We start from the raw sequence: 27,475 nt of genomic DNA on the forward strand, positions 1-27,475 counted from the left end.
TTGTGTGTGTAAGAGAGACGTTTTCAATAGAGCCGATTTTCTAATTGGGCGATTTGAACACAAACAATGTAAGCGAGAAGACAATAAATTAGGAACAGGCAGGGGATCCTTCTTGCACATGGGGGGATGGAAGGAGATATTGGCAAAATACCCCACCTCACGGCAAAATACCCCACCTCACGGCAAAATACCCCGCCTCACGGCAAAATACCCCACCTCACGGCAAAATACCCCACCTCACGGCAAAATACCCACCTCACGGCAAAATACCCCACCTCACGGCAAAATACCCCGCCTCACGGCAAAATAACCCACCTCACGGCAAAATACCCCAGCTCACGGCAAAATACCCCGCCTCACGGCAAAATACCCCGCCTCACGGCAAAATACCCCGCCTCACGGCAAAATACCCCACCTCACGGCAAAATACCCCGCCTCACGGCAAAATACCCCACCTCACGGCAAAATACCCCGCCTCACGGCAAAATACCCCGCCTCACGGCAAAATACCCCGCCTCACGGCAAAATACCCCGCCTCACGGCAAAATACCCCGCCTCACGGCAAAATACCCCGCCTCCCAACCATCAAAAATCAACAGATAATTTAACACTTTTCCTAACAAACCTCAACCCTTTTGCAAACTATACCACCACCACCCTCCTACTACACCTGGCCATAGCAGCATTATCACCAGTACCTTTATTACATTGAAGACTCTAACCCTTAAACACTTTCTCGTGACCTGGGGTTAATCTGTCTGAAAACCAACTGATTATAAATCAGTCACCCCACTGAAACAAAGCCTTACAACTTTTGCTTTCCAAAATGTCCCCTGATTGTATATATTTATCTTGTTTTTCGGGGAGCAGTGTTCAAGGACGCAATCTAATTTAAACTGAATTGTCTTTATACACAACCAATTTTAAGACAAATATTAGTAAACCTAGAACGTCGCATTTCCTTGAGTCATTTCTACATTTTCCTAAATAAAACAAACTCAAGAGGACATCTGCACACAATGATGACATCTGCACGCACTGTATTGTTCAAGAAGCTGAAGTACAGTATCATTCGGTGAACAGTATTTGATTGTAGTGTAGGTGTGGTCATTGTAATATTAAACCCTCATCTCTCTGTTCTGCAATGTTTATAAAATATCTGTGGCTGGATTTACTTCACCTGGGTTTGACTTGAAGCTATGTCATTCTGCATTCTTCTCTCTAAGCTATGTACAGTCCTGGGGTTCCAGTGCCATTACAGACAGGCAGCATGGCCAGACGTAGAGTCTATAGTGGGTCGACACGTTGGAGCAGTAGGTTGGTGTTCTGTACTGTAGCCTATACACATGGCACACATATGGGTACACAAGAAGAAGGGGGATTTGATGTTCATATTTACAAGGCATTCTGTTTGACTGGAGGTGCAAAGGCTTTGAACGGCCTATAAAACAACAGCTTTTCTGTACTGCACGGGGAGGTGGGAAGTTCAGTCAACTTGAAGAGTAATTGAGTTCATGAGGGAACAGAAAACTTCTAGAAAGAAAACAGCTCTGTAGTTCTTGAAAATATCCTCTTTTATACCGTTACACATTCTTTAATAAACCTTTATTTAACTAGGCAAGTCAATTAAGAACACATTTTTATTTACAATGACAGCCTGCCAAGAGGCCTCCTGCGGGGACGGGGGCTGGGATTAAAAATAAAAATGTATGACAAAACACACATCACGACAAGAGAGACACCGCGACACTACATAAAGAGAGACCTAAGACAACACCACCGCATGGGAGCAACACATAACACAACATGGTGGCAGCAACACATGACAACACAGCATGGTAGCAACACAACATGACAACCACACGGTAGAAACAACATGGTAGCAGCACAAACATGGTACACATATTGTTGTCTGTGCCTAACAAAGTGCAAATAGGTAGAGACAACACATCACGCAAAGCAGCCACAAGTGTAATTAAGAGTGTCCATGATTGAGTCCGAATGTAGAGATGGAGATAATACTGTTCAGTTTGAGTGTTTTTTTTGCAGCTCGTCCCAGTCGCTAGCTGCAGCGAACTGAAAAGAGGAGCGGCCCAGGAATGTATGTGATTTAGGGATCTTTAACAGAATGTAACTGTCAGAACGGGTGTTGTATGTGGAGGATGAAGGTTGCTTGCAGTAGGTATTGCAGATATAGGGGAGTGAAGCGTAAGAGGGTTTTATAAAGAAGTAGTAACTAGAGGGTCTTGCGTCAGGTATAGAGATGGACAGTTTACAGAGATGTGTCCTATAAGGATCATTGGTGGCAACGCTGATGGCCAAATGGTAAAGAACATCTAGCCGCTTGAGATCACCCGTACCTGCCGATCTATAAATTACGTCTCTGTAATCTAGCATGGTCATCAGGATCAGGGTTAGTTTGGCAGCTAGGGTGAAAGAGTGAGCGAGCGATTACATTTTTAAGATTTATTATTTAACTAGGCAAGTCAGTTAAGAATAAATTCTTATTTACCCCGACCAAACCCAGACGACGCTGGGCTAATCGTGTGCGGCTGTATGGGACTACCGAATCACAGCCGGATGTAATACAGCCTGGATTCGAACCAGGGACTGTAGTGACGCCTCTTGCACGGAGATGCAGTGCCTTAGACGGCTGCGCCACTTGGGAGCATTAGAGGAAACCAAGTCTAGGTTTAACTTTAGCCTGCGGAGAGGACAGTGCACCATCTAGCCATACTCCCATGTACTTGTATGAGGTGACTACCTCAAGCTCTAAACCCTAAGAGGTAGTAATCACACTGATGGGGAGGGGTCATTCTTCTTACTAAACCACATGATCTTTGTTTTGGAGGTGTTCAAAACAAGGTTAAGGGCAGAGAAAGCTTCTTGGACAAAAACAAAGCTTTATTGTAGAGCGTTTAACACAAAATCCGGGGAGGGACCAGCTGAGTATAAGACTATCATCTACATATAAATGGATGAGAGAGCTTCCTACTGCCTGAGCTATGTTGTTAATGTAAATTGAGAAGAGCATGGGGCCTAGGCTCAAGCCTTGGGGTACTCCCTTGGTGACAGGTAGTGGCTGAGAAAGCAGATGTCCTGACTTTACAGTGCACTCTTTGAGAGAGGTAGTTCGCAAACCAGGCCAATGACCCCTCAGACACAAATTCTCCTTAGCTGACCCATAAGAATGGTCTACAGTATCAAACCTTCGGCCAAGTCAATAAAAATAACGGCACAACATTGCTTAAAATCAAGGGCAATGGTGACATCATTTAGGACCTTTAAGGTTGCAGTGACACATCCATAACCTGAGCAGAAACCCCATTGCATACCAGAGAGAATACTATAGACATCCCTAAAGTGTAACATCAAAATAAACAATTCATTTGATCTAGTATACTACTCTATTGGTTATTTACATCCCTCATTGCCCCCCCCCAAAAAAAACAGTCAATATTTAATATCTGGGTCCTCATTCTTATAACAGGACACACAATCGTTGTGTTTGTACAGGTCCAGACCACTCCTGTGCCTCTCCCATCCCGGCTCTGGATCTGTGGGATAGGGGCTTGACCGGATGCTAGCGACAGGAAGTGGCTAACATGCTCCAGATGTAAGGACCAGAGGGACAACCCCCACCGCAGCTGGGAAAGGTGGGAGACCACAGACCCTGACGGTAAAGACTGGGATCCCTCTGAACCCACCCACTTTCTTCCCTTCCTAACAGCAACATGGTCTAGGGAAATAGATAGGCAAGTACAGGTAGAACCAGTGAAAAGACAGACAAATTAAGCCAACAGTACAGAATAGTTATTTTGCTCATTTGAGATAATGAACAAGGGGGTAGTCAGTAAAGATTAGGGAAGTTGAAATATTGAAGGATTATGAATAAAAATGCATAAAATCTATTCAGTAGAAGAGAAATACTTTTGACATTGGTTCTTTCACCCACTGAAATATTTCCTGCTTTCCCCGATTAAATCCACCAGGAAATTGAGTTGGTGTTTGACAGAAGAGAATCTACTCTACACAGTAAAACAATGAAATGTGCCTCCTAGTGGTGAAAAAGGCACAGTGCTGGTGTGTGAAATCAGCATGAGTGGATGAGCATACCCCACCGACCCAACAAACGTTTCACTCACATTTCATTACTTTTTTTGTTTGTTTAATCATCAACGTATGCAGGTTTTACCCTGAACTCTAACAATGGAAACTACTTTCTGAAAACAGCTTTTTTTTAAAACAGCAGATATATTTCCCAGGTGTTTAGTAATCTGCTGATTACTGAACACCTGCAGTTGAAACAATCTTGAGTTTACATAATTTGCTTCCCAAATGGAATAGGGTGCCATTTGGGACACACACATGGATAGAACAACCTAGTTTGAGGTAACACATTCTAAAACCTGGGCATTGACCGTACAATCCCTATATTGGCTTGGCTGGTCCTTTGAAATGAATACAAAACATTGAAGGATACTCAAAAAAGAGATTGAAGAATATAAACGACAAAAACATATATATATTTTTTTTAAACATCCTACACTTCCTCATACTGCAAGACATCATTACTGCCAAAAACAAACACCATGGTGTGTGTTCTTATAAGGATGTGAAAACAGTGGATACAATAAGCGACCAGACCACACAACCAACCAGTCGTTTTAATCACCTTAATTATACAATAGCCTTACCATCCGCTCCTTACAACAACGATTAAACAAACGCATGGAAACATTTAGAATGAATTAACAGTGAGCTGTCAATCAGGACTAGAATCTTTTCCAAATTGGTTAGTACAGGCAAAGGGGGAGGAGTCATCAACGCACCATGTTACCTAAAAACCTGGGGTTCTCTCCCTCTCTGGTCTTTTGTCTGAGAAGACTTGTATACCACCTTCTCTGAGAAATATTTGGTAAGTGAGGGTCCATGTTCCCCATCCTCAGTCTACACACAACCCCATAGAGGCATGGTGTATGATTATGCTTCAATCAAATTGGTTCCAAATGGATGCCTCACATTGTTGGTGGATGAGGTGAGCTTTTCCCTTTCGCTGTAAAGCACATACGTGGAAAAGCGCTATACAGAATAAATCTAAATCAAACTGAAGACTTCTCCTCTAATCATCTTCATCATCGTCAATCAGGACCCTCTGTCGTTTGCGCTTGGCAGGGGCGGAGTGCGCCTCCCTGTCTGAGTCAGCGCCCCCGTTTGCCCCCAGGTCCATAGTGAGAGGAGAGTCCTCTGTCAGGAGAGGAGATGGCAGTGTTAGCAATACAGCCCCATGTTTAAATGTCGTAGTAAATATTCTTTAAGCCTGGATGCCAGTCCGTTTCTTCTTAAACAAACAGCAGTCATTGCCTAAACAGACTGGCACCCTGGCTATCATTTCTAGTTTATGGGTAAAAAACTAATATGACTAGATTATGATTAGACGACAGCACAGTACCTTCATCCTCATCACTGTCCAACACCACTCGGCTTCTCTTGGTGGAGGTCTTCTTCTCTGAAGATCTGTGATGGTAAAGGAGAAGAGAAAAGTCAGAACAGAACAGAGATATGCTATTACATAATAGAAAGGAGAAGTGTCTCACCTCTGAGGTGCACCGTCTGAATCCTCAACAGGTGTGAAATCTGGGAAAAGACAAATGTCATGGTAGATATAAGTGGGTGTTTCCGAATATAAAGTAGTTATTCATTTTCCCATTTTTAGTAAGACAAAATAGCAGCCGTATTAAACTTAGAAATGTGTAAAGAGTTTGATGGAAATATTACCTTGTCTCTTAATAAAGTCACGGTTAACAAAGCAACAACGTCGGATCAATCCTACGAGACCTCCACCGTTAATCAGTTACAAGAGGTATAAACTGAGTAGGAGATAACAGCTAATATATAGCGCACTTCTTTGAACCAGGACACATAGGGTTCTGATCAAAACTAGTGCACTATATAGTGAATAGGGTGCCATTTCAGACAACCAATGTCTAATCTGCTGACCTGTGTGTTCTGCTGAGGCAGAGGGCTGTTTCATCTTGCGGGCCAGCAGCAGGGCTCGGAGGGCCTGGGTTCTCTGCTCGTGAGAGTCTGCCTCCCCCTGCTGCTGTTCCTGGATGGGGCTCCCTGGGGTTGGCTGTTCCGACTCCTCTGCCCCCGCTGCTAGGGCATCCTGACTGGGGCTAAGGACCTCTGCCGCTCCCCTCAGCTGGGATGGTCTCATCTGGGCTGGGATCCTCCAGAATGACTCCTAATCGATCACCAGACACACAGAGGAAATTTATTACCTATACAGTAGTCTATGGGAAAGCATGTTGAAAAACATCACTTCACTGCCTTTTATAAATGCAACTTTCTCAAAGTTTCAGTGCCTCCTATTAGCCAAATCTTGCATATAAGTAATTAAATTGAGGATTATTCCTATAATTTTAATCATGTGGGTAGGACAAAAAATATAGAAATAACAGTTCTCTCCTAAAGCCAACCTGTTCATCAGCTGGTGCTCGGACCCCTATTTTCCGTAGTAACCTCTGAAAGCTCTTTTTCTCCATGGCATCCTCGTTCTCCTCAGTCAGAGGGACAATTGGCACGGGCTGAAACAAGCCTGATGGCGAAAATAGAACGTTAACTACCACAATAAATCACACATTTCCTCAACCACACTTCAAGAATGCAGCAATTCACATTGATAAAGAAATGCAAAATGCTCAATGCTGCGTTGTTTCCCGCCAATATTTTTTAGGTCACATTTTTTCAAAGGGGATTATCACTCACCTTCTTCCTCACGGTGATCTGCCGTTCTGTTCAGGCAGTTCTGTAGCCACAACAGGGGTCCTGACATACCTGTTACGAAATACAGCTTTAGGGACCATTTATCAACTGTTGACCAACACCAACTGTTATGTGGCCTTCTTGCCCATATTAAATCTTCTTTGATTAGCTTGTGTGATGTTAAAATGAAAAGAACATAGTACTATACTGACACACAGAAGGGGTAGTCTGTATTGAAAACATACTGTAAACATGAATGCTTTGCTCTCACCTTCCTGCCGTAGAGTGTACACCATGGTCCTCAGACTGGCATTCTTCTCAACCATGCTCTCCCTCTCTGCCATCCAGCTTTTCCTCCCTCTGGCTGCCGGAGCCTGTCTCTCCCGCTCCTCCCCCTCGCTCTCTTCTTCGTCTTCTTCATCCTCCTCCACCTCCTCCTCCCCCTCCATGGGCTCTTCGGTTAGACCTCCAGGGAGATGAGCCAGGAACTCTTCTTCAGTCTAACAGATTACACACAAATACTTTAATAATAGTGGTGTTAGTTTTATGACATTTCTAGATCACCAACCTATTCTAGAATACTGGACACCCAGTATTACAATTAATGACAAAAAAAAAAAAAAAAGGTTAAATAAATTCATGTCACCATTCCCATCGCGGCACTCTTCCCCGGAGCGTTAGGGTTGCGCCGTCTCTTCTTGTGGAGTTCCCGTCGATCAGAGACCAGGCCCATGCTGAGCAACTTCTCCACCATGCGGGCCCGGGAACGTTTAGCCGTCACCTTTTTCAGGATGTTCCCCAGCACATCTACGGAAATGTAACAACCACTCAGAACTGGGTTCAAATGACATCTGAATTCAAAATACTTCAGCTGGGCTTTATTGAGCTTGTCTGGCACAAAGGAATCAATAGAACGGTCACAAAACAGCAAATTCTGAAAGCTTTCCAACACAGGTCTGCAACCATTATCACCATGGAGACAAACAAATATGGCAACCGTTATCGCCATTCAGATGTCATGGTATAGCATGGGAATCAAGGGCGCCTTCAGAACGTACCATCGGAGTCTCTGAACTCCTCAAACAGCATCTGTAGCTCTTCTTCCTGCTCCTCTGTCCACAGAACAATACGAGTGCCTTTCCTTCAGGGATGTCAAATCAGAAGCTATAGGTCAGGCTGTGTCCTTTCCAGAATCTAACTAGCACTGACAAGTAAACAGTACGTTACATCTACGGACATTAATATGGAATAGGTTCTCTATGGTAAAAGCTATCAGGTGACAGGATGTAGCCTAGACATGAAGCCCCCTTGAATGACACTGACTAACCTCTGTTTCTTCAGTTCTTTTACACTGTCCACCAGTCCCATCGCCACCAACTGGGCCACCACCTGCCGACGTGTACGGGTGGTGTTGCTAAGCAACGGCAGCAGAGTCTCAACAATGTCAGGCACTGTGATAGAGCGAGAGTCAAAGGTTCAGAGACAATATGGGACAAGCATTCATGAACATACATTACCAGTCAAAAGTTTAGACACAATCATTCCAGGGTTTTTCTTTATTTTTTACATCGTAGAATAATAGTGAAAACATCAAAACTATTAAAAAAACACATGGAATCATGTAGTAAACAAAAATAGTGTTAAAACAAATCAAAATATATAATATATTTGAGATTCTTCAAAGTAGCCACCATTTAACTTGATGACAGCTTTGCACACTCTTGGCATTCTCTCAACCAGCTTCAATTAACAGGTGTGCCTTGTTAAAATTTATGGAATTTCTTTTAATGCCAATCAGTTGGGTTGTGACAAGGTAGGGGTGGTATACAGAAGATGGCCATATTTAGTAAGAGACCAAGTCCATATTATGGCAAGAACAGCTCAAATAAGCAAAGAGAAATGACAGTCCATCATCACTTTAAGACACCTTTCTTCAAGTGCAGTCGCAAAAACCCATCAAGCACTATGATGAAACTGGCTCTCATGAGGACTGCCACAGGAAAAGAAGACCCAGAGTTACCTCTGCTTCAGAGGATAAGTTCATTAGAGTTACCAGACTCAGAAATTGCAGCCCAAATAAAATCTTCAGTGTTCAAGTAACAGACATCTCAACATCAACTGTTCAGAGGGGACTGCGTGAATCAGGCCTTCATGGTCAAATTGCTGCAAAAAAAACACTGCCAACCATTAATAAGAAGAGACTTGCTTCGGCCAAGAAACATGAGCAATGGACCTTAAACCGGTGGAAATCTGTCCTTTAGTCTGATGAGTCCAAATTTTAGATTTTTGTTTCCAACCGTCATGTCTTTTTGAAAGGCAAAGTAGGTGAACGGATGATCTCCGCATGTGTGGTTCCCACCGTGAAGCATGGAGGAGGTGGTGTGATGGTGCTTTGCTGGTGACACTGATTTATTTAGAATTCAAAACACACTTAACCAGCATGGCTACCACAGCATTCTGCAGCGATACGACATCTGGTTTGCGCTTAGTTGTTTTTAAACAGGACAATGACCCAACACACCTCCAGGCTGTGTAAGGGCTATTTGACCAAGAAGGAGAGGGATGGAGTGCTGCATCAGATGACCTGGCCTCCACAAATCACCTGACCTCAACCCAATTGAGATGGTTTGGGATGAGTTTGACCAGAGTGAAGGAAAAGCATTTTGTAATTGGGAACACCAACACGGTTGAAAAAGCATTCCAGGTGACAACCTCATGAAGCTGATTGAGAGAATGCAAAGTGTGTTCAAAGCTGTCACAAAGGCAAAGTACGTTGAATCTCAAATATATTGTGGTTTGTTTAACACTTTTTTTGGTTACTACATGATTCCATATGCATTATTTCATTGTAGAATCAAAACTATGTAGAAAGTAGTAAAAATAAAGAAAAACCCTTGAATGTGTAAGTGTCCAAACCTTTGACTGATACTGTATGTATGGGATGGCTATGCCATAAAAAACCAGATAGATGAAAGGATTGGTGATAAAAGTACAGGAAATTCAGAGGGGAGTGATGTCCTTTGTTTACCTTCAGAGTCGCGGTGCTCCTCGTAGAGTGTTCGCAGCTCATCCTCTTCCTCTGGCGTCCATTTTGCTTTCTTATTAGACCCCTCTCTGAGACGAGCATGAGAACAATAAATGACTTTTAAAAATGGACACCTTGAAAAGCATTAAGTGTAGGAGAACAGACACTTATTTAATTGACACCCAGGCGCACACACACACACCCTTCTCCAGGCTTGCTGTAGCCCTCTGTCATCTCGCGGGCAGCTCCCACACTCTTCCAGAAGAGCAGCTCTACAAAAGCCTTGTTGTTTTTAGCCGCCAGGGCAAAGAAACGGTTCAGCACAAACTTAGCAAAGGTCACCAGCTCCTGTAGGGGGAAAGAGAAAAATATTGGAACATGTAAGTGTATTAGATTCCATGTGCCTTGGTTACAGGATTTTAAATCCGAAGGGACTTGATATGTAATTCGAGTTACATGTGAGTATCTCCGGTAAAGATTCAGACCATCATTAGCCCGAAGCTGGTCCGCTCGCTTACAAATGCACTCGTCTTTTCAGTTCATCGGTTCATTAATCAACTTCAAAACGGCATCACAATCATTCCTCCCCTACGTGTGAGATTACACTAGAGAGCTCCCAGGATAGCACCCATCTACCCCAGTGTTTTGGTGGTTCAGGTTCATTTATCATCAGGCACAAAACAGACCGAAACAGAGAGGGACTAGCTGAACTTGTCTCATAAATACTATTTTAATTTTCCGTTGCAACATTTTGCTACAGTGTTCCCTAAAGAACGGGACCCTGGTTAACCTTATAGGCAGTGGCGGCAGGGTCTCCTAGGATCTTGTTGAAGAGGCAGAAGACAGAAAGCTGGAAGAGCAGGGCGTCCATCTTAAGGTCGACGGCCAGGCGGTGCAGCATGCGTGTGATGCAGTGGTTGGTGTGGGGAGAGTTCTGGGAGTAAGACCGGAGCAGGAGCAGGTAGGGACGTACGACGTTGGGGTTGGCAAACCTGGTAGGCAGGGCACATTGGGCAGTGAAGAGTTAAAACGGTCCGTGTTATCACAGGGCAAATGGAGTGTCTGGGGCTTATTCATTAGTTTAACATGTTCTGTTTTATAAATGTTTTTATCACTAGTTCTTCGTATTCAGGAGACTGACACGGAGGCCCTGGTGATGCAAATCTGAGATCACGTGTACTGTAAACACTGAATTTGTGTCCCTCACCTCTTGATGAAGTCCAGGAAGTTGAACTCCGTCTCAGACACGCGTACAGACTCCAGCTCTTCCTCCTCCTCCAACTCGCCATCCTCCTCCTCCATCCCAGGTTCAGGGGGAGGTGGCCCTCAAAACAAAACAGTGTTTCTTAATCTACTTTATTTTTGTAGATATTAATGCATCTGCTAATATACACGTCAGATTAAATCATATCGATCCCATATTTGATAAATGACCAGACCAGTGATGTAGTCAAGTCACCAAACCTCGAGTCCAAGTCGAGTCCCAAGTACCTAGTGTTCGAGTCCAAGTCCTTTATACTTGAGTCACTTGGTAGTACTAAAAGCTGCAGTCCAACCATTTTTAAAGGTAGACTTTGTTACATTGTTGCACATTTGTAAGGCTAACTACATAATACAGCTATATAACATTTGCTGTTGTAGCTAGTATGTTTAATTATACAAAAGAGATTTTCTGACAAAGTCACCACTGGTCGAGTCCTAGTCGAGTTACTTGTCATGAAAATTGTGAATCAAGTCAGAGTCGAGTCCTGGACTCGAGTACTACAACAGTGCCACAGAGACACTCACTGGGCAGGTTGGCAATGAGGATCTGTTTGAGGAGCTCCAGTTCCTCCTCTGGCTCCACATCAGCTGAACCAAACACATCTCCCTCTGGCCACACCTCCCTATGATAGAAATATAGAAAGAGAATTATGACAACCACCATGTCTGTTATTGTAAAGTGAATGGCCCAAAAAGTAGCCTCAGATCAAAATGCTGTTTTGACTATTGGTGGATCGACCCACGTGGATGTAGGGCACTTTGAGTTTAAGAAAAGCACTACCAAAATAAATAATAATATTGTAGTGTTCAATGGCGGATGCATCTATAACCAATTTTCCCAAAAGAAGTCTATGAGAGCAGAGTCAGATTGAGTGTGTGACTGACCTCGCGGCTCGTAGCAGGCCCAGAGCCTCAGGGCCCCGTCTGTTGAGCAGGGTATCCTGGACACGCACCATGGCCTCAGTCCTCTGCTCCTCCAGGGGAGTCTCAGACGCAGCGTCAAATGGCACAGCGCGCTCTGTCAGAGCCTCCGACAACTGCAGCCATACAGACAGACCCAGATTTAGCACTCAGCAACACACTAGGGCTGCATCTCAATAGATTAAACAATCTTCCTCTACTTGTCTCCTGTCCTCCATCTGCACTGATCTACACATACAATAGGGGAAAGCCATATGGCATTTGCTTTCACCAGTGAATATTATGAAGGAAACGAGACAGGGAGAGGAAGCCACTTTAGACAACTGAGATGCACCCATGAACTCCTCCCTAGCTGTCTGTTAACAGCGTAATGCTACAACATGAAGCCATGAAAGCACCAAGCAACAATCTGCCTCAGTAAATGGAATGGAGTCTGGTGGTGAGTAGACAAGACAAGCTAGCTGCTCCAGGTGTTAACTGTCCCCTGCCTGATCCCCAAGGCTGATCCCCAACAGTGACCTGAAAGCTAGTGGCCCTCAGCTCCTCTGCCACGGCCCTCCACGTCTCCTCCAGTTCCTCGGGGGTGGTCTCTGCTGCAGTCGGATTCTTCCGGCCCTTAGACTTCTTACGCTTCACACGCTTCCTCTGCAGAAGGAGGGAAGCAGAGTTGGATAACAGAAAATAAATCATATGAAGTGGAATTGAGTCGACATATAGCCAGATACCCTTTTTGTAAATAACGAACTGTAGGGCTGTCATTTGATGCATGTTCAAGTCAACAATAATCAATTTTCAGAAACATATTTGACAAATGAAAGTTCAGCAACTTCACTATTTGACAAAATATCACCTTGCACTTATTCCTTTCACCCCTCTAGTGGCCCCTATCTGTCTGTGAGTAGAGAGTGAGGCTCACCTGCACCACCAGGTTGTTGCGTCCCTTGCAGAAGCGCTCCAGCATGCGCAGGAAGAGGTGGGTGGACTCCACCAGGTCCCTGAGGAATGTGCGCGGCTGCTTTGTCTCATCAAACTTCCTCAGCAGGGTCAAGAAGATCTCTCTGTACTCCATCAGGTAGAAAATGTTACCTGGAAGGGAGACAGAGGATTTAGATGTTTCGTTTAGAAAAATAATGAAAGAGGAAACAAAGAAGAGAAGAGGAAACGACAAGAGGTGGAGAGAAGAGCGGAAGACCGGAGAAGCATCTCACTCTTGATGACATTCGCGCTCTGTCTGATGTCCTCGTCTCGGGAGCGGTCCATCTCGTTCACCGTCAGCAGCAGCTCCTGATACGCCTTCAGAGCCAGGTGCATCCTGGAAGAAACATGCAAAAATGTATTTCTTACACGTTCAAAGCCAGAGATACACAGAAATGTACAAGCCATCCTCCATGTGGGCTCCATACAGTCCACGATAACATTGGAATTAGACTTTAAAACTTTTAGTGCCAACATGGCTCCCTTAAAAAAATAACCCTGTTTTCCACACCCACCTACGGGACCAGGACGAGGCCTCCTTGCGGTCGTTGAGCATCATCTCGTAGTAATTGGTGATGTTGCGCTCAATGAAGTGGAAGGCACGGATGGACATTGTCTCGGAGACCAGGTCAGCACGGAAACCGTTGCCGCGGTTAAAGGCCATGAAGAAGCTGAGAGCCCATAGGTAGTAGGTCTCGTCGTGCTGCTGCGCCTGTTCCCTGATCAGTCCCTCCTGTGGAAGCAGACAGAGAGACCAGCTGTGAGTGATGTCGCAAACTGCACTGAGCTCAGATCTGTTTGCATAGATAGGACTGAGAGTCTAATGTGACCGCTGTGTCTAAACAGGCCTCAAACCACAAGTGTGAAGAATGTTATATTGTGCAACATAGGGCTTTATTCAATCAAAATGTGGTAACTGAGTTTCTGGGATAAAGTTTTTTAAGTCCACTATTTCACCATCCAAACACACCTTCTCACTGTGCAGGAAGAATGTTGCTTTTGACTGGGCCAGGAACCCAGTAACTCAACTTGGATTTAACTGGATTCACAATGTTACACAGCAACTTCCAGGAAAATATGGTTACTTTCAGAATTACAGTCAGAGTCCCTGTCTATCAATAATCTCTCCTTCCCAAAGTATGCACTTGTTCACTTCCTTTCAAGGATAAAGACAGACAGACAGACAGACTGTTATATGGGAACTCCCTCTACGACAGTCTTATTCAAACCTTTTACAGCAGTCTTATTCTAACTTTTTAAGCAGGAACGGAATTATACAAATATTGAATGTTATTTGTCAATGGAAAAATGTATTTACATTTATATTTATATACAATGCTCAAAAAAATAAAGGGAACACTAAAATAACACATCCTAGATCTGAATGAATGAAATATTCTTATTAAATATTTTTTTCTTTACATAGTTGAATGTGCAGACAACAAAATCACACAAAAATGATCAATGGAAATCAAATTTATCAACCCATGGAGGTCTGGATTTGGAGTCACACTCAAAATTAAAGTGGAAAACCAGACTACAGGCTGATCCAACTTTGATGTAATGTCCTTAAAACAAGTCAAAATGAGGCTCAGTAGTGTGTGGCCTCCACGTGCCTGTATGACCTCCCTACAACACCTGGGCATGCTCCTGATGAGGTGGCGGATGGTCTCCTAAGGGATCTCCTCCCAGACCTGGACTAAAGCATCCGCCAACTCCTGGACAGTCTGTGGTGCAACGTGGCATTGGTGGATGGAGCGAGACATGATGTCCCAGATGTGCTCAATTGGATTCAGGTCTGGGGAACGGGCGGGCCAGTCCATAGCATCAATGCCTTCCTCTTGCAGGAACTGCTGACACACTCCAGCTACATGAGGTCTAGCATTGTCTTGCATTAGGAGGAACCCAGGGCCAACCGCACCAGCATATGGTCTCACAAGGGGTCTGAGGATCTCATCTCGGTACCTAATGGCAGTCAGGCTACCTCTGGCGAGCACATGGAGGGCTGTGCGGCCCCCCAAAGAAATGCCACCCCACACCATGACTGACCCATCTCCAAACCGGTCATGCTGGAAGATGTTGCAGACAGCAGAACGTTCTCCACGGAGTCTCCAGACTGTCACGTCTGTCACATGCTCAGTGTGAACCTGCTTTCATCTGTGAAGAGCACAGGGCGCCAGTGGCGAATTTGCCAATCTTGGTGTTCTCTGGCAAATGCCAAACGTCCTGCACGGTGTTGGGCTGTAAGCACAACCCCCACCTGTGGACGTCGGGCCCTCATACCACCCTCATGGAGTCCGTTTCTGACCGTTTGAGCAGACACGTGCACATTTATGGCCTGCTGGAGGTCATTTTGCAGTGCTCCTCCTGCTCCTCCTTGCACAAAGGCGGAGGTAGCGGTCCTGCTGCTGGGTTGTTGCCCTCCTACGGCCTCCTCCACGTCTCCTGATGTACTGGCTTGTCTCCTGGTAGCGCCTCCATGCTCTGGACACTACGCTGACAGACACAGCAAACCTTCTTGCCACAGCTCGCATTGATGAGCCATCCTGGATGAGCTGCACTACCTGAGCCACTTGTGTGGGTTGCAGACTCCGTCTCATGCTACCTCTAGAGTGAAAGCACCGCCAGCATTCAAAAGTGACCAAAACATCAGCCATGAAGCATAGGAACTGAGAAGCGGTCTGTGGTCGCCACCTGCAAAACCACTCCTTTATTGGGGGTGTCTTGCTAATTGCCTATAATTTCAACCTGTTGTCTATTTGCACAACAGCATGTGAAATTTATTGTCAATCAGTGTTGCTTCCTAAGTGGACAGTTTGATTTCACAGAAGTGTGATTGACTCGGAGTTACATTGTGTTGTTTAAGTGTTCCCTTTATTTTTTTGAGGAGTGTATATATATATATAAAAATGTAAATAAAATTTTCCATTGACAAATAACATTCAATTCTTTTTTTATCAAATACAATACATTTACTCAAAAAAATTGTATTTCTTTTCTTTAAAAGGTGCAATATGCAGAAATCGCTCCTCGATATCTTTTCAATAACCTCAATGATTTTATTTTCAGCTGTTTGAAGCTGGTGTACTAAACAGCAAGCAAGATGCAAAAACATTTACGAATGGGAAACATAGAAGTAGAGCACATAATACAGATCTACCGCGTCAAACTTGCTTTCAACAAGAATGACATCTAGAACTGACATTTATATGTGAATTTGGTCCCGTCGCCCAAAAAGTTACATACTGCAGCTTTAAATCTTGGCGACCCCACTGACCCAGACTTTGAGTACAACTGCTCTAAGCCAGGCCAACACCAATCCAATGCTTTTCAATATGATGAGGAGTAATGAACGAGTACACACTTCAGGAGGAAGGACAGATTATTGTGACGCACACCCTATATTGGGCAGTACACCCCCTCCAGTGTGATAGTCATTTCTTTGGCCATCATGCCGTGTTGTGACCCCCTCTCCTCACCTTGACCAGGTACATGAGGCGATTATAGCAGTTCTCCAGGAAGTCCATGCAGAACTCGCGCAGGAAGAGGCGCACGTTGAGGGCCGAGCGGCGTTTGCCCTCAGAGTCTCGAGCGTGCAGCTTCCGCTTGGGCACACGTCTCACCGCCTTGCCTTCATCGTGGGTGTAGTTCTTGAACTAGGACCAAATACATGTAAGAAGGGACCGGTAGGATAACGAGAAAGGACAGATTTAACTACTTGACATTTCAGCTTGGAAATGCAAATGTTGGTTTTTCCATTCGTTATAATAGCTTTGACCTTTATCTAGGAAACCTGCTTCAAATGCCAACTCCCCGGTAATACAATTTTGGGGCACTGCTCTAGGATTTCGCACTCACATTGTGAAGGCCTCGGTGGTAGATCACATCTTTCTCGCCAATGGATTTGAGTCCCTGAACCACATACGAGCCTCCAAAGCGAGAGTGTCTGAAAGAGAGGGAAAGGCATCAGACAATTCTGAAAGTATTTTTTTTTACCTGGCATCTCTCCAGAGCAGTGGAGGCTGCTGAGGGGAGGGAAGGTTCATAATATTGGCTGGAATGGAGGAAATGGAATGGCTTCAAACACATAGAAACCATGTATTTTGATTCCATTCCACTTACCCCGCTCCAGCCATTATCACAAGCTTGTCCGCCCCTATTAAGGTACCACCAACCTCCTGTGCTCTAGATCATATCACACTCTCTTCAACTGCTCTGAGGTCAGATGGTATCTAATCTACATCTAAAGAGCATGTCTCGCTGAGAAAAACTGCCGAGATCAGTGCAGTTACCGGGTTCCTCTCTGGAGGGTGCGGCTGCGTTTCTCCGCTTGCTCTTTTTGTCGTAGTGCCTCCAGCTCCTGGGCATCTCTCTGTTTCTCCTGAGCTGAACGAGCCTGACCCGCACTCACCAGGAGTTCCGGCGTCTGCAGGGAGGGAGAACATAGAATCAGAATCAATAGAATGGACCCTTTCATTAAAAGTAATATTCTGTAGGCTGTGTATCGGCAGCCATATTGGGTGTAGCAGAAGCTGGAATGTTTGATTAATTCTAAGCCTTTTAGATCATAATGCATAAGATTACAAAGACGGGTACCTAGTCCTAGATCAGCAACCCTACTCTGCGATACATTATGGATATGGGCCCAGGTGTCTCCCTCTGGTCTCACCTGGTCTCTGAACATGAGGGAGATGACCTCCAGCACATGCATGCTCCACTGCTGCTCGCTCTGTGCAGAGGCCAGGAACTTGATCAGGTCATCTAGACCACTCATGTGGATGGCCCACAGCAGCTTGTCATGCACACTGGCATCATCATCCACATTCTAGAAAGGAGGGAGGAAGCAGAAAAGGATAGGAGATGGGGAGGAGATAGGGAGAGGAAAAAGAGAAGAGGTAGGTAGAGAGAGAGAAGAGATGCAAGAGAAAGAAATAAAGGATGGGGGGTAGTGAAAGGTAGGAAAACAGAAAAGACACAGTGAGAAAAAGAGAGTTCAATACAATGAGAGATTGACAGATGAACCAAGGCAAAAATATATATATATATATATATAGATATATATATATTTTTTTTTTACTCAGCAGGGTCTGCTGCTTGGGAATGTACCGAATGGGGTCACAGCACGACCTGACACAGTGAACTCTGACCTTCTCCTCGTAGGGGTCAGCGGGGACATGCAGTACATTCCTGACCAGCAGCAGAATCCTCTCAATCAGCAGGTTGTCTTCCTCCTGTCTCTGCTCCCAGTCCTGACCGACAGAGACAGATAAAGGGAGAGAGAATAATTTAACACAGAGCCACTGTTTCTCACTCTTATTTTTTGGAAAAGACCAGGATTATTTGTGGAGGACTCCATTCTGTGGTGTTGTAGTATGAAAGTATAACACTCACCAGTTGCAGCAGGGTGTACAGGGTCTCACTCAGAACTCCAAACACCTTTTCATTGGCAAAAGCCTGAGGAAAGGGAGAGACACAAGGAGATGAGTCAACCATACACATCATACTGCTACATACAATCATTCAGTATTCCTCCCTCTACCCCTTAGAATGGGCTCAAATAGATAATCACAGAGGATGTGTTCCAAATGGCCCCAATAGAGCTCTGGTAAAAGGTAGTGGACTATAAAAGGGAATACGGTGTAGGTCTGGGAGATTATATACACACACACACACACACACACACACACACACACACACACACACACACACACTTATACTGAACAAAAACAAATGCAACATGCAACAATTTTTAAGATTTTACTGAGTTACAGTTCATATAAGGAAATCAATCAATTGAAATAAATTGAGCAGGCTAATCTATGGATTTCACATGACGGGGCAGGGGTGCAGCACCTTGGCAGCCAGGCCTATCCACTGGGGAGCCAGGCCCAGCCAACCACAAAAGGGCTTTATTACAGACATAATCCTCAGCAGTGTTGACATAAGCATTTCTCCTTTGCCAAGATAATCCATCTACATGACAGGTGTGGCATATCAAAACGCTGATTAAACAGCATGATCATTACACCGGTGCACCTTGTGCTGGGGACAATGAAAGGCCACTTTAAAATGTGCAATTTTGTCACACAATACAATGCCACAGATGTCTCAAGTTTTGAGGGAGCAAGCAATTGGTATGCTCACCTCAGGAATGTCCAGCAGAGCTGTTGCCAAGGATTTTAATGTTAATTTCCCAACCAATAAGCCACCTCGAACTTCGTTTTAGAGAATTTGTCCAACGTCCAACCGGCCTCACAACCACAAGCCACGTGTATGGCGTTGTGTGGGCGAGCAGTTTGCTGATGTCAACGTTGTGAACACCCCATGGTGGTGGGGTTATGGTATGGGCAGGCATAAACTACGGACAATGAACACAATTGCATTTTATCGATGGCAATTTGAATGCATTGTTGTGCATTAATCCACCGCCATGACCTCATGTTTCAGCATGATAATGCACAACCCCATGTCACAAAGATCTGTACACAATTCCTGAAAGCTGAAAATGTCCCTGTTCTTTCATGGCCTGCACACTCACCAGACATGTCACCCATTGAGAATGTTTTGGATGCTCTGGATTGACGTGTACACGACAGTGAGTTCAAGCCAATCTTTTATTTTACCTTAATTTATCTAGGTAAGTCAGTTAAGAACAAATTCTTATTTACAAAGATGGCCTAGGAACATTGGGTTAACTTGTTCAAGGGCAGGACAGATTTTTACCTTGTCAGCTCGGGGATTTCATCTAGCAACCTTTCGGTTACTGGCCCAACGCCCTAACCACTAGGCTACCTGCCACCCCGATCTCCAGCAACTTCTTACAGCCATTGAAGAGGAGTGGGACAACATTCCACAGGCCACAATCAACAGCCTGATCAGCTCTATGTGAAGGAGATGTCGCATTGCATGATGCAAATGGTGGTCAGCAGATACTGACTGGTTTTCTGATCCACGCCCCTACTTAAAAAAATATATATATCTGTGACCAACAAATGCATATCTGTATTCCCAGCCATGTGAAATCCATAGAATAGGGCCTAATGAATTTATTTCAATGGACTGATTTCCTTATATTAAAACTGTAACACAGTAAAATCTTTGAATATTGTTGCATGTTACGTTTGTATTTAAATTCAATATAGCCGTCTAATCTTTATTTTATAAAATGTGCAAGGAGCATAGAAATACGTATTTTTTTAAAGGAACTCACTTAGACATTCTCATTCTGAAAAATAAACATTTTCTTATCCAGGTAGGCCATTTCAACACGTAAACAAAGTCAACAGGCTGTATTCTAAAACAGTTGGAGACAAACAGGAGGGTGTATTCATAACAGTTCAACTGTTCTACCTTGTTAGCAAGCAAACAGATTCAAAAAGGCTAGACTTTAAATCTAAAGATTAGCTGGCTACTCACTAGCAGGGGGCTTGTGTTTGAGAGTCCTGTGTTATTTTTCTATAGTGTCTGCTACCAGAAGTTAGTCAGTATTAGTGGATGTGCATTGTACGTGGGTCTGGTTACATTTGTAACAAAAAGGACGTTTTCATAGATTTGAAAACCAGATCAGTTACTATTGCAAAAAAATGTTTTTCTAAAATAATTAAATTATTAGTGGTCTTATGGTTGAAGGCTTATATTTAGGCTACGTATAATTTTACAAGCCCCGAATTCATTAGATTATTCCTGACTGTTTGAAATGCAGTGTATAGGTGACTTGTTTGAGATATATATATATACAGTGCCTTGCGAAAGTATTCGGCCCCCTTGAACTTTGCGACCTTTTGCCACATTTCAGGCTTCAAACATAAAGATATAAAACTATTTTTTTTGTGAAGAATCAACAACAAGTGGGACACAATCATGAAGTGGAACGACATTTATTGGATATTTCAAACTTTTTTAACAAATCAAAAACTGAAAAATTGGGCGTGCAAAATTATTCAGCCCCTTTACTTTCAGTGCAGCAAACTCTCCAGAAGTTAAGTGAGGATCTCTGAATGATCCAATGTTGACCTAAATGACTAATGATGATAAATACAATCCACCCGTGTGTAATCAAGTTTCCGTATAAATGCACCTGCACTGTGATAGTCTCAGAGGTCCGTTAAAAGCGTAGAGAGCATCATGAAGAACAAGGAACACACCAGGCAGGTCCGAGATACTGTTGTGAAGAAGTTTAAAGCCGGATTTGGATACAAAAAGATTTCCCAAGCTTTAAACATCCCAAGGAGCACTGTACAAGCGATAATATTGAAATGGAAGGAGTATCAGACCACTGCAAATCTACCAAGACATGGCCGTCCCTCTAAACTTTCAGCTCATACAAGGAGAAGACTGATCAGAGATGCAGCCAAGAGGCCCATGATCACTCTGGATGAACTGCAGAGATCTACAGCTGAGGTGGGAGACTCTGTCCATAGGACAACAATCAGTCGTATATTGCACAAATCTGGCCGTTATGGAAGAGTGGCAAGAAGAAAGCCATTTCTTAAAGATATCCATAAAAAGTGTTGTTTAAAGTTTGCCACAAGCCACCTGGGAGACACACCAAACATGTGGAAGAAGGTGCTCTGGTCAGATGAAACCAAAATTGAACTTTTTGGCAACAATGCAAAACGTTATGTTTGGCGTAAAAGCAACACAGCTCATCACCCTGAACACACCATCCCCACTGTCAAACATGGTGGTGGCAGCATCATGGTTTGGGCCTGCTTTTCTTCAGCAGGGACAGGGAAGATGGTTAAAATTGATGGGAAGATGGATGGAGCCAAATACAGGACCATTCTGGAAGAAAACCTGATGGAGTCTGCAAAAGACCTGAGACTGGGCCGGAGATTTGTCTTCCAACAAGACAATGATCCAAAACATAAAGCAAAATCTACAATGGAATGGTTCAAAAATAAACATATCCAGGTGTTAGAATGGCCAAGTCAAAGTACAGACCTGAATCCAATCGAGAATCTGTGGAAAGAACTGAAAACTGCTGTTCACAAATGCTCTCCATCCAACCTCACTGAGCTCGAGCTGTTTTGCAAGGAGGAATGGGAAAAAATGTCAGTCTCTCGATGTGCAAAACTGATAGAGACATACCCCAAGCGACTTACAGCTGTAATCGCAGCAAAAGGTGGCGCTACAAAGTATTAACTTAAGGGGGCTGAATAATTTTGCACGCCCAATTTTTCAGTTTTTAATTTGTTAAAAAAGTTTGAAATATCCAATAAATGTCATTCCACTTCATGATTGTGTCCCACTTGTTGTTGATTCTTCACAAAAAAATACAGTTTTATATCTTTATGTTTGAAGCCTGAAATGTGGCAAAAGGTCGCAAAGTTCAAGGGGGCCGAATACTTTCGCAAGGCACTGTATATATATATCAAACAAGCTGACAAGAAAATATATATATATATATATATAAATGGGTTAGGGTTAAAAATAGAGATGATTTTTGGGCCATATCACCCCCTTATAGGGTGCCATTTGGGACACAACCATTGGGGCATCAGGTAGTCTAGTGGTTAGTGCGTTGGGCCAGTAACCGAAAGGTTTCTGGATCAAATCCCCGAGCTGACAAGGTAAAAATCTGTCGTTCTGCCTCTGAACAAGGCACTGTTCCCTGGTAGGCCGTCATTGTAAATAATAATTTGTTCTTAACTGACTTGCCTAGTTAAATAAAGGTGAAATGTAAAAAATAAAAACACGCCTACCTCCTTATAGGCCTGTAAATAGGATACCACTTCCAGGAAGTGATGTCTGACAGTGGGGTCATCTGGGACTTTCCCGAAGCAGAGCAGTGCAGGTTGGGTAAGGTTGACCATAAGCCTGTGAGGGAACAGAGACAGCATCAGAACCACACTCCAACCAAAACACAACATGATCCAATATCCAACATTCATCCAGGCTTCTAACAACCTGTTCAGGGACGAACTACATTACACATTTTCAAGCTATTTAACTTCATGCACCCGATACAGGCCTGTACTGAGGGTGCGTGTAATGTACCCGATGCAGTATTGAGGATGCGTGTAATGTACCCGATGCAGTATTGAGGATGCGTGTAATGTACCCGATGCAGTATTGAGGATGCGTGTAATGTACCCGATGCAGTATTGAGGATGCGTGTAATGTACCCGATGCAGTATTGAGGATGCGTGTAATGTACCCGACGCAGTATTGAGGATGCGTGTAATGTACCCGACGCAGTATTGAGGATGCGTGTAATGTACCCGACGCAGTATTGAGGATGCGTGTAATGTACCCGACGCAGTATTGAGGATGCGTGTAATGTACCCGACGCAGTATTGAGGAGGCGTGTAATGTACCCGACGCAGTATTGAGGAGGCGTGTAATGTACCCGACGCAGTATTGAGGATGCGTGTAATGTACCCGACGCAGTATTGAGGATGCGTGTAATGTACCTGACGCAGTATTGAGGATGCGTGTAATGTACCCGACGCAGTATTGAGGAGGCGTGTAATGTACCCGACGCAGTATTGAGGATGCGTGTAATGTACCCGACGCAGTATTGAGGATGTGTGTAGTGTACCCGATGCAGTATTGAGGATGTGTGTAGTGTACCTGATGCAGTATTGAGGATGTGTGTAGTGTACCTGATACAGTATTGAGGATGTGTGTAGTGTACCTGATACAGTATTGAGGATGTGTGTAGTGTACCTGATGCAGTATTGAGGATAGTGTACCTGATGCAGTATTGAGGATGTGTGTAGTGTACCTGATGCAGTATTGAGGATGTGTGTAGTGTACCTGATGCAGTATTGAGGGTGTGTGTAGTGTACCCGATGCAGGCCTGTACTGAGGGTGTGTGTAGTGTACCTGATGCAGTATTGAGGGTGTGTGTAGTGTACCTGATGCAGTATTGAGGGTGTGTGTAGTGTACCCGATGCAGGCCTGTACTGAGGGTGTGTGTAGTGTACCTGATGCAGTATTGAGGGTGTGTGTAGTGTACCTGATGCAGGCGTCAAACAGGGACTTGTCCTGGCTGTGCTGGGTGATAATGGGCAGCAGGTCGTTCTGGAGGATTTGGCCCGCCCCCAACTGCTGACGGGTGTCCCGCGTATCATCCTCATGCCGCAGGTACCGGATCAGGTCCTTCACACTCTCTACAGGGGACACACACAGGGTCAGAGTGCATATAAAAGCCCTATACATGAATTACATTACTTATTGAGTGCAGTCCGGCCTAGGTCAGATTATCACAAGTAATTTAAGTTGCTTTGACAGTAAATATACTGTAAATCCTCCCTAAACACAGTAATTCATGTCAAGACTGGGTCCTAGTACACAGTACTACCTTAGGCACTGTGTTTATAGCCCAGCAAGTGTTGTTAGCCAGTGTGTGTAGCAGTTCACCTAGACAGTCAGGTTCTTTGTGGTAGGTGTCTCCTTCCAGGTACCCGAGGGCACTGCACGTTGCTAAAAGCTCACAGTTCATCACGTACAAGTCCATACATCACCTGCCTGGCAGGGGAGGATAGAGGTGATGCTCAACCTGACACACAGCAATCAGGAAAGAGAGAGAGATTTATAATGAGGTGGGGAAGGAAGAAGTCTTATAATATATAGTTCTGGGAAGACTAAAAAGGTGTACACAACACGAAACAAAAATAACTATAGTGAATATATTATGCCCAAAAAAACTAGACTGAATAATACACCTGTAGGCTAAAAGATCACCTGGATTTCAACAGCAGAACCGAGGTGTTTAGACGTCAGTTCATAGGTCGTTCAAACCTGTAGGAGACAGAGACAGTCAGACATTGTTATATGGCCTTTACCAGTCTACGCACTAGAAACAATTCAGTTCAAACGGTATTAGAAAGTCACAGCCGCAAGGAATAATCAACATAACTACTAGTGCTTTTCTTGGTATATTATTAACTAATAATTGAGCTGGAATTGCAATCTGCATGTTTTTCAGTGTGAGAAACTAAGAGCAGATTGAATGTCAAGAGGACATCTTTGCTGCTTGGCCGTGTGTCTCAATTGCTCCCTCTCAAACACACACTTTTACTGTGACCAGATCCAAGCGGACAGTCTTGAGTTGAAAGGCATACTGTGAAATCACACTTACGGACAATTCCAGCAGAGCGATCTAATCCAGGATTAGCCCAGAGTACAGGACCTAGTGACATTAACCATCTGACCTCATCTGGTCAGCGACTTCAAGTAAACAGAACAGTAACATCCTTAGGAAATGGAGTGGATGAGAAGCAGCCTTTTGTTTTGTACACGGAACAGCTCATGCATCCCTGCTCTCCTCTGAATTGTGAGATGGGCTATGGCCATTTTAAAGAGAGATTCTCTTTCAGCCTCTGGCTAACCTGGTTATGTAGACAAACTGAAAATGGAAATGAACCATGAACAGGACTACAAGTTCTCACAGTTCCACCTTTTTACCGCTACACGGGCATACGAAGGACTACTCCACTTGAAATGAGACTCCCATCAGCTCGTCTAGGCTTCTTCACACACCTAGTACTGCTACATTCTATAGAAAACCCACATGAACCCGCTCTTATGAGACTGCCAGTGAGAACCTCTATTCCTCTAAGCACTAACAAAGCACAGTGAGACGAGGGGCAACCCAGCAGAGAATGACTGACCCCTCTCATTGAAGCTACGGGAAATTTAAACAGGATCCCCCACTATAATGAATGGAAAAATGGCAATATTTGTGGTCAATCTTCATGTAAATAAAATCGAAGACAATCATGGTACCAATTATTGCTTCTTACACCAGATGTGTGTCCTTGAACCTATTATTTTTTATTCACACACAGAAGTAGTTAAGGATAATTTAGTTGCTAATGGCAGTCAGAAGTAGCCGGGTCGGCCTTCACCTTCAGTTACTCAATGAGAGGGGGCAGCACTGAGCTAGCCTGCAACGTCACTTACTGGGCATGTTATGTTTCCGTGAGACGCCATCTTAAAGTACTTAATTTGGCTTCAATGCGCAATTGAGTCTTTACATAGGAATGAATGGTGTCACGTGATCGGTGGCTTTGTCCATTCATACAGCACACCAAGTATACAAAACATTAAGAACACCTACTTTTACAATGGCATAGACTGACCAGGTTAAACCAGGTGTTAGCTTAGATCCCTTATTGAGGTCACTTGTTAAACCCACTTTAAAAATCAGTGTAGATGAAGGGGAGGAGACCAGTTAAAGAACGATTATCAAGCCTTGAGACATGGATTGTGTATGTGTGCCATTCAGAGGGTGAATGGGCAAGACAAAATTTACATGCCTTTGAATGGGGTATGGTAGTAGGCGCACACCGGTTTGTCACACTCAACAGTTTCCTGTGTGCATCAAGAATGTTCCACTACCCAAAGGACATCCAGCCTACTTGACACTGTGGGAAGTATTGGAGTCAATATGGGCCAGCATCCTGGGTGGTTCCATGCAATATTAGGAAGGTGTTATTTTTGGTATACTCAGTGTATACAATCATTGGGGCAACACCATCTACGATGTAACAACTAATAACTGCAATGTTATAACCCAGTAATAGGCTATTTTGGGGGTGGGGGGAGGTACACATACACAACAATAGAAGATCTGGCTCACAATTTCCATATAAATCAATATGGGAAAATGAATCTGGGTCTATCTCAAATCTGTCAACAAAAGCCATCATCTCCAAGAAGCAGTAACGGTTTACTTCACATAGCCTAAATGTTCTCAGGTGTGAGTGAACCTATAATTCCACACTTCAAGTAATTCTAGCAAACCAAGTACCTTCTTTCATACATTGAGTACCAATGTATATTTAAATGTTTCCATTTGCCTCCAATCTCACTTCTTGGAACATAAACAGTGTGGACTTAGGGTAAACAGTTTTGGTTAAATGTAGAAGACATGTCCATGCGAGCTGTCTAAAGCTGTAATAACGTATCCCAAAAAGTGAACTTACGATTTTAAAACACACATTACCGAAATGTACAGTGCATCCGGAAAGTATTACGTTACAGCCTTGTTCTAAAAATGGATTAAATTAGCTTTTTTCCTCATCAAGGCAAAGATCTTGGGAAGGGTACCAAAAAGCAGCATTGAAGGTCCCCAAGAACATAGTGGTCTCCATAATCCTTAAATGGAATAAGTTTGGAACCACCAAGACAATTCCAAGAGCTGGCCGCCCAGGCCAAACTGAGCAATCGGGGGAGAAGGGCCTTGGTCAGGGTGGTGAACAAAAACCCGATGGTCACTCTGACAGAGCTCCAGTGGAGATGAGAGAACCTTCCAGAAGGACAACCATCTTTGCAGCACTCCACCAATCAGGCCTTTATGGTAGGGTGGCCAGAAGGAAGCCACTCCTCAGTAAAAGGTACATGACAGCCCGCTTGGAGTTTGCCAAAAGGCACCTAAAGGACTCTCAGACCATGAGAAACAAGATTTTCTGGTCTGATGAACCCAAGATTTAACTCTTTGGCCTGAATGCCAAGTGTCACGTCTGCAGGAAACCTGGCACCATCCCTACTGTGAAGCATGGTGGTGGCATC

At 44.0% G+C, this 27,475-nt stretch overlaps 1 protein-coding gene across 2 annotated transcripts in view; it reads right to left on the minus strand.

Annotated features, from left to right (window-relative positions):
- Positions 1–4,151: 4,151 nt before the first annotated feature.
- The window catches only part of LOC112216301 (timeless circadian clock), a 31,261-nt gene continuing 7,937 nt past the window's right edge, over positions 4,152–27,475 (minus strand). The window contains exons 2-31 of one of the 2 annotated variants that reach the window (XM_042298003.1): positions 24,644–24,700; positions 24,320–24,458; positions 23,916–24,069; positions 22,657–22,771; positions 18,344–18,406; positions 18,100–18,201; positions 17,622–17,777; positions 17,245–17,378; positions 16,811–16,898; positions 16,432–16,608; positions 13,468–13,685; positions 13,186–13,289; positions 12,894–13,063; positions 12,497–12,622; positions 11,942–12,093; positions 11,582–11,679; positions 11,001–11,118; positions 10,584–10,785; positions 9,996–10,141; positions 9,797–9,882; positions 8,096–8,219; positions 7,827–7,909; positions 7,415–7,575; positions 7,040–7,268; positions 6,772–6,840; positions 6,483–6,601; positions 6,001–6,247; positions 5,598–5,637; positions 5,453–5,517; positions 4,152–5,247 (exon numbers count right to left, since the gene is read on the minus strand). In XM_042298003.1, coding sequence (XP_042153937.1) covers positions 5,123–5,247; positions 5,453–5,517; positions 5,598–5,637; positions 6,001–6,247; positions 6,483–6,601; positions 6,772–6,840; positions 7,040–7,268; positions 7,415–7,575; positions 7,827–7,909; positions 8,096–8,219; positions 9,797–9,882; positions 9,996–10,141; positions 10,584–10,785; positions 11,001–11,118; positions 11,582–11,679; positions 11,942–12,093; positions 12,497–12,622; positions 12,894–13,063; positions 13,186–13,289; positions 13,468–13,685; positions 16,432–16,608; positions 16,811–16,898; positions 17,245–17,378; positions 17,622–17,777; positions 18,100–18,201; positions 18,344–18,406; positions 22,657–22,771; positions 23,916–24,069; positions 24,320–24,416 — 3,768 coding nt within the window. In that variant the 5' untranslated portion in view covers positions 24,417–24,458; positions 24,644–24,700 and the 3' untranslated portion in view covers positions 4,152–5,122. Of the gene's footprint in view, positions 5,248–5,452; positions 5,518–5,597; positions 5,638–6,000; positions 6,248–6,482; positions 6,602–6,771; positions 6,841–7,039; positions 7,269–7,414; positions 7,576–7,826; positions 7,910–8,095; positions 8,220–9,796; positions 9,883–9,995; positions 10,142–10,583; positions 10,786–11,000; positions 11,119–11,581; positions 11,680–11,941; positions 12,094–12,496; positions 12,623–12,893; positions 13,064–13,185; positions 13,290–13,467; positions 13,686–16,431; positions 16,609–16,810; positions 16,899–17,244; positions 17,379–17,621; positions 17,778–18,099; positions 18,202–18,343; positions 18,407–22,656; positions 22,772–23,915; positions 24,070–24,319; positions 24,459–24,624; positions 24,701–27,475 lie in introns of both variants that reach the window. The other variant, XM_042298006.1, reaches the window with a different exon arrangement.

This window comes from Oncorhynchus tshawytscha, linkage group LG02 (assembly GCF_018296145.1).
Source record: "Oncorhynchus tshawytscha isolate Ot180627B linkage group LG02, Otsh_v2.0, whole genome shotgun sequence".
Classification (NCBI taxonomy): domain Eukaryota; kingdom Metazoa; phylum Chordata; class Actinopteri; order Salmoniformes; family Salmonidae; genus Oncorhynchus; species Oncorhynchus tshawytscha.